Source organism: Apteryx mantelli, chromosome 2, assembly GCF_036417845.1.
Source record: "Apteryx mantelli isolate bAptMan1 chromosome 2, bAptMan1.hap1, whole genome shotgun sequence".
NCBI lineage: Eukaryota > Metazoa > Chordata > Aves > Apterygiformes > Apterygidae > Apteryx > Apteryx mantelli.
Genome location: NC_089979.1, coordinates 136,846,743 through 136,861,533, shown reverse-complemented (window position 1 = coordinate 136,861,533; position 14,791 = coordinate 136,846,743). Strand labels below are relative to the sequence as shown.

Below are 14,791 nucleotides of genomic sequence, written 5' to 3'. Positions count from 1 at the left end.
TGGAATATGCACAGAAATCATTATATCCAGGGCTGACCATTCTTCTACTGGGATATTTGGCTGATTAACAGGTTGGATAAATTGGTAATCTGGTGCTGTAATAACACTTGTTATTCTTACAATCAAACAAGTTGAACACTGGAACAAAAACTAAAATCAATTCTCTTAATTATCAGATTGCTATGAAAAAGTCACAAGCGTTCTGAAATCAAAGACTAGATGAGAACTTTCTAATTACACAAAAGTCTAAATTAGACTGGGTTGCAGGCTGAAAACAAAATGTTACTGACTATAAAGTTTAAATGAGGAAAGCAACTAACTTTCCATTCTCCTTTCAGTTCTTCACTACCAGGAACAGGTTTACTTTTGAGAGTAGAAAGGAATAATGTTATCCATTCAACTTGAACCTAAAACCTATGCATATAAACATCATATTACCTAAAATTCGGAGTCACATTTGTCTGAGAAATGTTAAATGTAACCTTCTACATCAAAAGGGAAGCATCTTACAGGACTTTTCTCTAACAATTCATTCAGGCTTTATGTTAAGTGAGATATTTAACAAAAAGTAAAGCTGAGGAGAATACTACTTAAGTGTTATTTAAGAGAACACCCAACATTCAATGTAATTAAAGACTGCTGAAAGAAGTTTCTATTCCCCAAGCCATACCATCTGTAAAAAGTTTTAGGGATTGGAAGTTTAAAGGACTTAAATAGATCCCAGTGATTAATATGAGACAATGATTTGTTTAGCTAATTCTTTAGTCATTTAAAACCTATTTCCCAGTCCTCCTCCTATTTTTTCCATCTTGCATTTCTAAAAGAGAATGTGGTAACTCCATAAAACTAGAACGTGTAGCACAAAATGTCTTTTTGTAGGTAGGGTACTTTTTTGTTTTTAGAGAGATAGATACACTTACATGTGTAAAAAGTGTTTTTAATGTTACCAATTCTTTCCACCTAATTGCAAGACTCTTCTCCCACTGTCTAGATTAGGGAAATTTCAAATGTTTGTTAGGAACAACTGATGCATGAAATATGCATCCAGAATGCAGTGCAAAAGGGATTAAACGTACCATATTTTACTGAGACTGCTTAAAAAGGTGTTTGCTTAAATTATTTGTGCCTTCAGTAGGCTGTGCAAACAAGTAAGCTTTCTTTAAAGATAATGCTGGATTCTATGATGACTTCAAGATCTATGGATCTTAGGGACAAAACCTCTGAGTTTCACAGTGAGTTTGTGTAAGCATTTTTTTTCAATCCTTATGTATTTCTCTGAAAGTATTAAGTCAGAGATATTTATAACTGCAATGATACAAACAAAGCTCTTATATTCCATGTGTCTAGGAAAAAAACAAAATAAAACAAAACAAACACTAATTCACAATCCATGGTAGAGATTACCTATGAATCTGGGAGAAAAAAAAAAGCAAAAAAAAAAGAAAGCGTGTTTTTAATATTATAGTATTACCTAGCTGATCAACAACAATTCTAACTTTCATTAACCATGCTCCCCCAAAATTTAACACAGAGAAATCATTTTTGAAGTTGTTGATGAAGGGCTAATGAAAACATTCTCAGTCCAGAAAAGAACATTCTGCCTTTCCATTAGCCTTGTGAATGGGCATCAGAATTAGAGGCATATCATTACTCTCATTTTCAAATGCGGAAATAATTCACTTCTGTTTGAAAATTTAGTAAAATTGAAGCTCCACCCTGAATTTCCTCAAAAATGTGGTCAAGACAACAGGCTAGAAATAAAGTGCTAAGTCTCCATGTGCAAAGAATCATACTCTCCCAGGACTTGAGGCAACAACATACATTAGGTGAGGATATTGAATTTTTCATTTATAAAGTAGAATCTTCATATCTATTTGTTAAAGAGGTAATAAAATTTCATCACTTATGGAAGGTAAATTTCAGATTAAGACTAAAATTGAGAAGTAAACCCTCAGTTTTACCTTCAGATCATTAGATTTTACACTTCAGAAACTATTCAGGATTCTTTTGCTTCAGGTAGAATAATTATTTATCCATTTACAAGTGCTTCATACATAGAGCGATATTTTAAAATCACAACAGATTATGATGCATTTTTACTAGAGAGTATAGTAAATGTAGTCCAAAAGCATACTCCTTGGGGACAGATGGCACAAATGACTCATTCCACACAATACTACAATACATCCAACCCTAACTACTAAACCAGAAAATAAAATGACAGAATTATGCCTTATTACACAGCAAAGAAATTTTCAAATCTACTCACATTTTCTTTTTCACAGTTTGAGTAAAACAAAATTCATGTACACCTTCAGCTGTCTTCCATGTGGGCTATTAAACTATTCTGGCAGAAACAGTCAAATATTTAGAATTTCACCTGAAAATACGCTTTAAAACTTTTGCCATGTACGAGAACAGATTCTTCAGCCGTACATATGTTTTAAAATTATACTGCACAGTACTTAAAAATTCATTTTAATACTTGAACCAGAAAAGCAATAATAATTTTAAAACTTCAAATAAACCACAAAGAACAGATAAAAATAAAGCCACTTAGTTCTCCTTTGACTAAACATTCCAGCAGAATGCATCATGCTGCAGTACACCCAGCAGAGATGGGGCACAACAGCAAAGCAGGAGCTAATAGTTCAATATGACTAGCCACTATGAATATTTTAATGAAATATATAACTAATAAGTTGCCTTTTGCTAGCGTTGGTTTATTTCCTGACAGGATGTAGTACATTTGCTGCAGTGCAATGACACCCTTTACGATTAAATTTACAGTTCAAGTTTACCATTTTACTCAGTTAGCAGTGTCTCTTGAAATAGTTTGAAGTCTAACATTTAAAAACATTTTATTAGATGTTTACTACAGTAATTTATAAGAGTTAACCTACCAAAATAAGAATAACTGGATATAAGAGAGTAATATTTGATTTTTCCAAAACATCCACTAGCAGCTGGGTTTCTTGAAATGCAGATTGTTTATCCTAAATGAAAACAAATGTTAAAATTACTAAAAACAAAGTTATTTCATAAAAATGGAATTTAAAGATGTGTTATTTACTAAAAAAAAGATACATCACATTTTTTATATTTGTAATGCTTTTGTTTGGTAAAGTTATGGATATATGGAAAAAAGTTGAGATTAATAATATTATTTTTAGGAAATGTATATAACATCTTTTAAGGCCCTTGACTGGTCTCAAATAAGGTTCCGTTAAAACCTTCCTGTTCCATCAGAGGGACCCAAATAAAGATTGTGTGGCATGAATCTGTTCAAGATAGTAAATACCAATTTAGACCATGGTAGCAATGACCACACATAGGATATACCTGTTCATGAGACAGTTCACTTCCCTCCAATCTCTATGAAAGGAAATTTTAAACTACGTTCAGCTGTGTTCCTGATGTGTTCCTCTTGTTCAAGAATTTCATTTTTGGTTTAACTAGATACCTATGACTGGAGGAAGTGTAAAAAACAGGAAAGAAAGACTGGACCGCTATCTCAAAGATCTAGTTTGGTGCACTTCAGAAATACCAAACATAGAAACGGATATACCAAGAGGTTAGAAATAAGAAACAACTTATTATTCAAACATATGCTTATCATTTACCATTACTAATACACTTTTTTTAATTTATAAAACTGAAAGCATAAATCCTTATTACTTACGTGTATGTAAATAAAATTGTAGCACCGTCCTGAAAACATGTTCTGTAGATGGCTGTCATTTTTGCATAGAGATATTGATATAGCTTCAACCTAATGAGAAAAAAAACAAACAAAACCAACCCTCCACACATTTGACTTTAGCATTAATTATCTGCTTAAGCTTCCACCATTATGGTGGATTTGTTCATTCACGTGATATAAAATTGGCAAATAGTATTTCTAATATGTGAATTAAAAACCCTGCTCAAATTTTTAAGTGACACAACAGTGAAGCACCAAGTCCAGTACCTTGCCGAGCTGGTAGACTGGCAAAAGGTAAACTCTGCAAGTTTTTGCTTCAGCGTATTGCTAGAGGGAGTCATTCCAAGCAGCTGCTCCTCTGCTAGATGGAGCATTCTAGGCACTAGAGCCACAGCCTGTCTCAGTACGTTCAACCATTCCCAGAGAGGAAAAGACTGTTTATAGGGTCAAGATGATCTAAAAGGTTTCAGTGACTAATTCTCAGTAAACCTCTCCAATGTTCAATAAATACCTATATGGTCCTCATGCAATTAAAAAACAAATAAGTACATAGGGAATTCCAACTGCCTAGGTATTCTGGAATTCTGTATACACCAAGCAACATTTAGATTTTCCCCTAGAAAGCATTTCTTCAGTCAATACTTTAAAATAGTATCTTAATGACAATCATATTTATTTTGCAACCTTCAGCTATGACACCAGATAAGAAATGATCTTATCGTAATTAAAATAAAAAGTAGATTCTACTACATCATCAGCTTCAGGGTTGCCTCAAGTAAAATGGCAAACCAGATATTGGAAGGGAGATTTGTTCCCTAGAAGGAGATAGCATTTTAAAGCCAACAGACACAGTTGAAAAAAGGCCAAAAACTTCATGTTGATTCTGTTTAGCCAGCTAACCTCCCTGTTGCACTGCTCAGATTTATTTCAGTCCAGAACACATCCTATATGCTAACAGCCATCAAAAGAACTGATATACTCTGCTCCGTTCCCTCAAATGTCACTTAACCCACAATCCAACAGAAGTACCAAATACCTATCTAAAGAAGGCTTTACACTATTATCTAAAGTTGTACTGCTATTTGTTTATTTTTGTAATACTTGGGCAGCTAACTTGTTTGCAAAGGAAGGTGATTTATAACTCAAAGTTGAAATTTATGCATTAAAGATTTTAGAACCATTTTGGAGGAAAATTTGATAATGCAGCTCTAAATAGCTATTATTTAATATTTTGAAGAGCAAGGGAAGGAAAACACAGAAGGCAAAAATTACTAAAAATACTGAAAAATGCAATACTCCAGGGCTCTTCTGACTTGAGCTTCTGCAGTAAAATCAGAAATCACCATTATCTTCACAACCTTACACATACTCAAATGAAGAGGAACATACTGCATACCAGAGTCTTTTCAGAAGGTAAATGGAATATGATTCAAAGGAGAAGGCCTACTATTTTTTTTTCCTTGAAAAGTTACAATACATGATGTTTAAGGATTTTTGAACATTTAAAAAAATATATAGTGTATTAGAGTTTTAATTTGAATGATCTGATATGACAGTACACTGAGTCTTTTTTTTTACAACTATATTATCCAGCAAAAAGATCAGATGCCTCTCTTGGAAAAGTAGGCACAGCTAGATCTATATTCTGGGAGGGGTGGAACACAGGTAAAATCATAACAAGACATACGTATGTGTGGTATATGCATAAATACACACATCCCTCTTTTGGCGAGTTGTTCAACGTATTAAGAGCTTGGTTCTCAAATCTTCATAAATGTGTAACTCTTATTAGTTTTCAAAAGAATTCTCTCTCATATGAAATGCAGAGCTCTGCCCATATTCATGCAAGACTTCAGTGAAACTATTCATGTGTTTAAAACTGAACACAGGCTAATATGCTCGTTCAGGATAACTGTGCTCAGTACCTTGCCAAATTCACTTTTTAATAGGTAGTTTGGGCAAGGGTGTTCAGTCTAAATATAAGCAAGTTTAAGCCATTCGGAATCAGCTAAAAGCCTGAATCTAATCTCTTTTTTCTATTCAAAACAGGATTACTCTGCAATTTTTCTACCCGCCTATCCATCCTTGTACAGATACACACACACTCACCCATAGATGCACACAACATCACGCAAACGAGTACATGAAAGGCTATTTTCATGTTTGAAAAGAAAAGCCTCATTTTACATACTACTGCATATGGATTTTTTTTTGTAAATTGAAGCAAATTCCAAACTAGTAAATGAATTTACATTCTATGAACTGACTACCCAATGCTTCTTTACATCATCATTTGTGATTTTCTTCTACTATAACAATATTGGAAAAAAATCTCTTCACTGGAGCACACTTCTGCAGACAAATTATAGAATTCCTAAACAAATTGTACGGTTACCTTTCACTTTTCATAATTTGAAAGAAAAACTATTAGAGTGAGTAAACTCAAGAGAAATCAATTTTTTAAAATATAGAAGCATGTCTCCAAAGAAGCTCTTAGTAGAGTTACTTATCAATTTATTTGGAACAAAGTAGATTCCAGGGTAGCTGGGACTGATCATCCAAAATGTTTTCTAGACAGCACCTATTCCAAAGCAATGAAAGAGCAAATGATCATATCGTACGCGTTACTATTTTTATTTCTCCGGCAATCCTCCAATATTGACATGCATTTTCTGTCTTTTCCTAACACTATGTAGAATCAGTAGTTTTTGTGCAGTTTCCTGAAAGATCCACTGATTATTATCTCTGTCGATTTCAGTCTCATTTCAGGTCTCTTGTCTATAGTTTTTATATTCTAAGAGAGACACTGGATGTTCAAGCTATGGAAGACATTATCAGTGATGATAATCAAGTTTTAAGCCTATTTTAATTCTTCTGAATTCTTATCTTCTTCAGATAAGGAGGAAATAGCCTTAAGAAATGATCTGACAATTAATGAAATGGTTTAACTAGTCTCCAAGGCTTTAATCATTTGTATTTTCGATTTACCTCTCACATCCAGCTCTGTGAATAACGGAATTAATTCGATTCCCGTATTATGCAATAGGTCAGACTAAGTGATAAAAACAGACTTTGCTATGAAACAGCATTCAGGAAATACCAATTCAATAGCAGATTACCCATCAGAAAGTAGACAGGTGAATCACAGTCCTTGCTGACTGACGAGCGAGTAAAGAGCTAACACTGCCAAACCGGAATCCTCAATTCATTGTCAATTAATGGAAATTAATTTTTATTTTATTTGGCATGTCAGTGTCCTATGCAAAAGTATTTTTTTTAAACTAACTGAATATTAATCAAAGTTATGAAAAACATCAGTTAATTATAACACTGCTTGGGAGAGTAAAAATTAGCCTAAAATATTATCTCAGTAAAAAGAACTTGTTACATAATGATTAAGTGATTAAATAGAAAGAACTCAAAGGGTTCACAAAATGAATGAGGATGTTTCAAGCAACACTAATATACAGGGATCTCTTTGGAGTTCTTTTGCAGATGCCACCTGCAGGAATGTTTTAAAGTGTTAAACAGAATTTTAACAATCAACAAAATTATGAAGAAAGAAAACATGGATCAAAAAAGAAAAGAAAGGTGCTAAAAGTACAGATTCTGACAACTACTGTTAAATAAACTGATTTAATAGAGCCATCAAAAAAAATTCAGTCCCATATCGGTAGGAATCCCTTCACTTGATGCCCTCATTATCTTGTTTGTGGTCATTTTATTTGTGGATTAATCAAACACACCATAGGTTTAGATGTCCCACCAACCCAACAGTAAGTTATTTTTGCAATGAAAATTTGGAAGCACATTACAGATTTTAGTTCTTTAAGTTTTGTTTTGGTGCTAGCCTGATTTGAGGTTAAGTTTGGCTTCAGAATGTTGGATGCTTGGACATAACATATGCTTAGCTTTTTCTTACTGGCTTAGAAGTGTTTCTTATGGTATTATTAATGTGGCTATATGCAAACATAATACATGTGTAAGTCAACACATAAAAGAAGTACTTTTTTTCAAATATGGGTAAGTGATGTCTTTCTAGTATTTCCAGAATAATTTAAAGCAAGAGAAGAAAAAGAAAAAGTAGTGGTGTGAACTGGTATCAGTGAAATGCAAACATACTTCTACTCCATTATACAGCCATTCAGAAAAGAAAAAGTCTTACTCAAGTGTTCCAATGTTTTGCACTTGTACATGTAGATATGCAGTAGATATAAAGCATGATTTTCCATAGTAAATATAATAAATATAAAATAGCGAAACAGTTAGTTACACAAAAACATCCAAAAATTAATTAAGCATAGGAAGCAGAAGATCAATACGCATGAATAAAACCCATTCAGCTACAGGCCCACACTACAATCAGTCTTATTTTCCAGCACACTGAAGAAACATCATGCAATTCAGGAAACCTCTATTTTTGAGCAGCTAGTACTGCTGTATTTCTCCTTAGAGAAATGCAAAGATGTGACATCATCACTAAGACATAATTAAGAATTACCCCATTATCAAATGCTAATTATCTTTGGAAAAATGAAAACATATTGCAGTTCCATCTGTAGGAATAACAAAAAAGGACAAGGTAATTAAATGCCAATGGAAAACTCCATCAGTATTCTACAACAGGGCTTCCAATAGCAATCCCTTTCAGTGAAATTTACTTCCATATCTCTGCACAAAGACCGATTACTTTGACTTTGCATTTGCAGTTTTGCAGGAAGGCAACTTATTTTTTAATTGGTTCAGATTTTAGTTCAGACCTCAAAGTAACAAAAGTATTTCTTCTGTGACAAATCTAACAATTTGGGCTTACTGAATCCATAAAATCCCACCCCCCCCTCAAAAAAAAAAAGTTCTTTCTGCTGTCTGGATCCATTTTCTCCTCTAATCTAATATATACATTTTAAAGAGCATCTCCACATCATAACTGGGCAGAAGATGCTTCTTTCTTGGTAGCTCCCACACCTGGTGTTAATGCCTTGTAACACTAGAGTGACATAGAAGGCCTTAGCTTCTGTAGTCACAATACTTAGACCATTTCTTACAAGTTGTGACAACCAGAAAAATTAGATTAATCATAAAATTTACAACCAGGGCCGTACTTACTTTTATTTGGCTTTTCAGAGATTCATGAAGAAGTAAACCAACTTGCACTGCATCTTCCTTCACATCAGTAATAACACAAATTTGTTGTGATAGGTTGTCTGCGATCAAGGAGAAAAATAAAGAACTGAATGTTTCATGCAAAGAATACGTCAAGTAAAATTACTAATCTGCTGAACATTACTTTCAATTCATATACTGCTGTCTCTCAACAGAACCTTTTCAACAGCTGTAAATTTAACTTTAAGATTTATTTCAAGGGAAGTTGGCACAATTAATATAGATTACAACTCAAGCTTTACATTATACTTTATATAATTATGTACAATGTGAAAATATCACAAAAGGACTGTTTCAAAAGCTTACTTAAACAATGGACACCTATGAAAAGGTATTTGTTCAGGTCCACATTACTGACATTAGATGACAACCACAAAAGTAATTTCTTGAAATATTCATAGTGCTTATCACTTTAATGGGTCACTAAATGCAGTATCAGCAATACTGGGAAAGGTGCTATTACAGAGCAAGCAAAAATAAGCAGAAGACACTGGATAACATAAATCCTCCTTCCCACAATATATACCACATAGTAGCAACTAAAACTGTACTGAACTTAAGGAAACAGGAGATCTAACTGTTCATCTCAGTATCAGAAAGGGTTGAGAGTCAGGGACAAAGGTCTTGCAACTGGAAACTTATTAGAACTTACAGTGCTGTGGGAAAAAAGACAATCTTTTGTGGATAACAAAAGTAATACTTTCAAATTGATGCTTGATCTGCTCTATAAAACAAATTTTTCAAAGAATTAGTATTTTCTCCTGGTATTGACTATAGTTTCAAGATTAGCGAGTCTTTTCCTTTCTTTAAGCAAACAAATGAAAATAACCCAAATCTGGAATTTTTGCTTCAAATTCAAAATGTTATCCTTTAGATGTTGTTAGTATGCATATTGAAACATAAGATTTGTGCTGTCTTTAGGGTAGCCATTCTGCAAGCAGCTAAATATTTCAAAAAAACAAAGTTTTTATATTTAAAGCAGACTTCAATGAGGCTTAAGAGACAAAAATATATAGAATACCACCACAACATAAAATGGTAGTGAAAGATGTAAAAGAAATTATAAAAAATATGGCCTGACTACTCAAACAAGTCTGAATATAAAGATATATATTAGTTGCATATGGTAAGATTTTCAATAATTATATACCAATGGTAAGTTCAATCAGACGTATTTAAGATTATTTAAGTAAACATCTCACTTTTTATCATAAACTCAAAGACTTCTTTACAAAAATAGACATACAGACCTAAAAATTAATTTAAAAGCTCTTGCAGAGTTAATATTATTGAAAGATGGTTGTGATTTCTAAGAAATTTTTGTGATCAGGAAAAGTGAATTAATCACTGAGGATCCCAAAAGATGATTAGAATGATTCTATGAATCATGGACATTTATGATGTCCAAAATTTATAATGTGATAATGAAAAGCATGGTAGCAACTTCCTTTGTATTAAGTTAGCAAGAACAGGGGAAAGAAAAAAAGAAAGAGAAAACAATAAACATCTGCTTATAAACCATCACAGCCAGATGAAAGTGAGAATGACAAAAAATGCATGACCAGTTCTCACAGGACTGGAAATCACAGAATACCACAACTGTGGAAGAAATTATATTCCCATAGATTTGTTGGGCAAAAAATTATACTGAACATGCATCAAAGTTGACCTCTACTTAATACAGAATAACTTTATTACAGTCTAAAAAAATGGGTCAATGGGAAACCATATTGAATTAGTTTCTTATCAGTAGATGGAAACCGGTGGATAGTTTGAAATCAGAGAGCAAGAGCCACTTGAATTTAGTACTGAAGGGATGCAGACAAATTGCAAATACAGGATAGATGTACATAATGAAACAGACTGGCATATCAGATTTCAAGAACTCAGATTTGTGGAACTAAACAATTTAATGAAGAAGGTCAGAGTGGAGCTATTACAAAAATACACATGTGGAAGAAGGCTGTGGAATCCAAAAAGGCACCATAACTTAGACTTAGTGGGTTTTTTTTTTTAAAAAAAGAACTCTGTAAACAACAAGCAGGATCAAATGTAGCCTGAAGAAGAGGCTGTTCAAATGCTGCAACTATAAAATCAATCTCACTTCTCTCTCCGTCCCCCTTAAATTTCTTCCTTGCAGTTGCTTCTTGCAATCTAAATGAGAAAGGTGAGAAGTCTACAAAAAAGGTGACCAAGATTTGCAGGTTAGATTTAAGAAAGAAGAAAAGAAAGCAGGATGAACTGTGAAAAGATATTTTTAAACTGGAGGAGGAATGTAATGTGGGAGGGGGAAAGCCTAATAAAGTATGAAAAAAAATGAAAGTAATGATAATACATGCATTGAAAAGATACTGCATACTTTCAAATGATCAGATGTACAAGGTAGGTTTGGGAAATCTTTGTTTATAAAACCATTATAGCAAAGCATCAGCTCTGTTCTAATTGAGGGTTAAAACTCATTTTCAATTTAAATATTAACTTTTCTAAGTGGCCATAAAATCTGTATGTTAATTTAGATGGTCTGTACACTTCCTGTATTGGAGGGAATACAGAGTAGACTCTCTCCCTCTCTCTAAGATTGCCTGTGTCCCAGCTCTGATAAGCTGATCCAGCTACCATTCAGCATAATTAAACTGAATTCAGTGAATGCAGCTGGAATGCTTGTTAGTAACTCCCAGTAGTTCAATGAATTCTGTTGACTGAAGGTAGAGCTAACTGTGTGCAAAACTTCATTCCTGGTTTTCAGAAGTTTGTGTCAGGTGAATGATACTCATTCTGGAAAGCCATAAGATTTCATGACACATCATGGCCAATTCTAATACTCGGCTAACAAAATTTTGTTTTTCACAGGATCATTCAGGCTGGAAGGGACCTCAGGAGGTCTCTAGTCTAACCTCCTTCTTAAAGCAGGGTCAGCTATGAGGTCAGACCAAGTTGCTCAGCCCTTTATGCAGCTGGGTCTTGAAAACCTTTGAGAATGGAGACTGCACAACCTCTCCAGGCAACCTCTTCCATTGCTTGACTGTTTTTATGATAAAAGATTTGTTATATTGAATTGAAACTTCACTTGTTCCGATTTTTGTTTTTTGGACAAAAAAAATTGTCTTTTTTGACAAGAAATGTCCTCCCACCATACACCACTGTGAAAAGCCTAGTTCTGTTCTATCGACAACCTCTAATAGGTATGGCTGTATGGAGGTTATTAGCTTCTATAGCTGCTATTAGCTTCCTAAACTTTCTCTTCTCCAGGTTGAACAAAGCTAGCTTCCCAGCCCCTTCTCAAAGGGCACAGCCCCTAACCATCTTGGTGACCATCCAATAAACATGCTCCAGTTTATCAATGTTCTTCTTGTCTTGGGTACAGTGCTAGCTCAGGTTCAACTTGCTGTCTACCAAGACTTCCTGGTCCTTTTCAGCAGAGCTGCTCACCACTCAGTCATCCCCCAACCTGTACTGTTGCAAGGGTTACTACTTTCTGGTGCAGGACTTCGCATTGTCCATGTTGAATTTCATAAGGTTCCTGTCAGCCCATTTCTACAGCTGGACTAGGTCCCTGTGAACAGCAGTCCTGCCTTTGAATATATTGACTGGTCATCCCAGGTTGGTGTCATCTACCAGCTTGGTGACAATACACTCCATCACCTTTAGGTCACTGATAAAGATGTGAGACAGAAGAGGTCCCAGTATAAACCCCTGAACTACTCCAGTTGTTACCGACTGCCAGGTAGAATACAATACATTAACTAGTACCCTTTGATCCCAACCATCCAACCAGTTCTTTTACTCATTGAGTTGTCCAAAATGTGATCACAGAATCACAGAATGGCTGAGGTTGGAAGGGACCTCTGGAGATCATCTAGTCCAACCCCCCTGCTCAAGCAGGGTCACCTAGAGCATGTTGCCCAGCACCCTGTCTAGACAGTTTTTGAATATCTCAAAGGATAAAGAATCCATGACCTCTCTGGGCAACCTGTTCAGTGCTCAGTCAACTTCACAGTTTTTTCCTTATGTTCAGACGGAATTTCCCGTGTTTCAGTTTGTGCCCATTGGCTCTCGTCCTATTGCTGGGCACCACTGAAAAGAGTCTGGCCCCATCCTCTTGACACCCTCCCTTCAGATACTTATACACATTGATAAGATCCCCCCTGAGCCTTCTCTTCTCCAGGCTGAACAGGACCAACTCTCTCAGGCTTTCCTCATACGAGAGATGCTCCAGTCCCTTAATCACCTTAGCATCCCTTCACTGGACTTGCTCCAGTAGATCCTAACCTGGATACAAGCATATTGTGGGAGACAGTGTCAAAAGTTTTGCTTGAATCTCAACAAGTGGGATGGAATTTCTGGAAATTTTGATGTAAAACAAGTTGTTTTGAATAACATACCAGCTGCATATAAAGGAAACACTGAACATGCTAGCTATACCTTTGTGACGAGGCCTACTCCTCCTCTGCCTCATCGCCTCTGTTCTACTTTTCTTTCCTCTCTCCTCTTCATCTAACCCATCCTTTGGTTTATCACTATTATATTACCTACCAAAGTCTCTCTCTTGCTTTGGCTTCCCCTTCCTCTATTTATTTTAAACTTCTTATTTTCCTGGAAACCACCTCTTCCCAGCACCTGTCTCCCATTTACTCTTGACTTCTTCTCAGCTGTCCCTGATTATGGAGTAACCCTCCCAACACTGCACCACATTTAATGTACTCAGAGCATATTTTCCCATAAAACTAAAAATAGCTAAAAGCCATTAACACTGCCAAACTGTGTGAGGCCAAACATTGAATTTCTCTATCAGAAAAGCAGTAGGAATTTTCTTGATTAAAGATAAAGCTGGTAAGATTTCACAACTGGTTCCATTAAGCCTCTCTCTCTCTCTCTCTAGTAGAATCCTTAATGCTGTATCAAGCAGCAAAGAAAAGATTTTCTAGTGGGATTCTTCCTTCCTTCCTACACCTAAAGCTACTCACACTAGGTTCCCTGTAGCCAACAAACAGGCACTCTTAAGGAAACAATTTAACTGACATATTTTAGTTTTTCACTTTTGGACAAGACTAATTGTTCCCTGGACTCCACAGATGATCTTGACTAAACCTCCACCAGCTGTAATGGGACCCATCAGTTACTAGCTTAAGGTATAAATATTTAATGTCATTTAATGTCTACATTTACTTAGATGTGTCCCAGCTTTTCAAAATTTTCATAGAAATGAAATTCCCTTTTCTGTCTGATGAAATTTGGGGAGGTACTTGCCAATTTTACTATTCATTATCCTTTAACACCACTCTGAGCACTTTCTACAGGTTTCTCCCCCCATTATTGTTAAACATTAATTTCTTTCATATTCAATTATATCTTAGTGTTTTTTCCTTAGACAAGACTTTCCTGGCTAAAATGAAAGATTTCCTGACATTAGCTTCTAAAACAATGTAATGTACTGACTTACTTTCACATGAAAATTTTGCAGCATCGAAAGTAACCTGTATGAATTTATAAGGGATAAAATTTGAGTATGTTTTTTTTGTTTCTTTGGTTTTTAATCTGCAAGAAATGACTGTTACACTCCCACATTCTTCTAATAGCTAGTGACAATAAAGGAAGAATTCACGCACACACACCTGCATTTATACAGCAACATTAACACACCTCAGAAATGAAAATTCCCTTTCTCTAGCAGGCCTGCAAAGATGTCATTAAAAGGTCATGCATTTAAAGTGAGTTTTGCTTGTATTAGCTAAATCCTCAGCTATGTGAGATGCAGGCTTCCTGGTTTCTCTGCCATAGACACACTGATATTAAGAAAATCTGTAGTTATAAGACTATAATGCAGCATGTTAGGTATTTAAGATTATTCTAATTCACCAGGGTAGGTAGATTTCAGCAGATTCTTTTTTAAAGTTTAGTAAAAAAGATCTACATAGTCTCTATTTT

The 14,791-nt window shown here is 34.8% G+C and overlaps 1 protein-coding gene across 4 annotated transcripts in view; it reads right to left on the bottom strand.

Annotated features, from left to right (window-relative positions):
- The window catches only part of CRPPA (CDP-L-ribitol pyrophosphorylase A), a 134,204-nt gene that overhangs the window by 57,959 nt on the left and 61,454 nt on the right, over positions 1 to 14,791 (bottom strand). For all 4 annotated transcript variants that reach the window (XM_067291624.1, XM_067291625.1, XM_067291627.1 and 1 more), the window contains 3 exons: positions 8,810 to 8,907; positions 3,683 to 3,772; positions 2,904 to 2,996 (listed from right to left, as the gene is read on the bottom strand). In XM_067291624.1, coding sequence (XP_067147725.1) covers positions 2,904 to 2,996; positions 3,683 to 3,772; positions 8,810 to 8,907 — 281 coding nt within the window. The remainder of the gene's footprint in view (positions 1 to 2,903; positions 2,997 to 3,682; positions 3,773 to 8,809; positions 8,908 to 14,791) is intronic.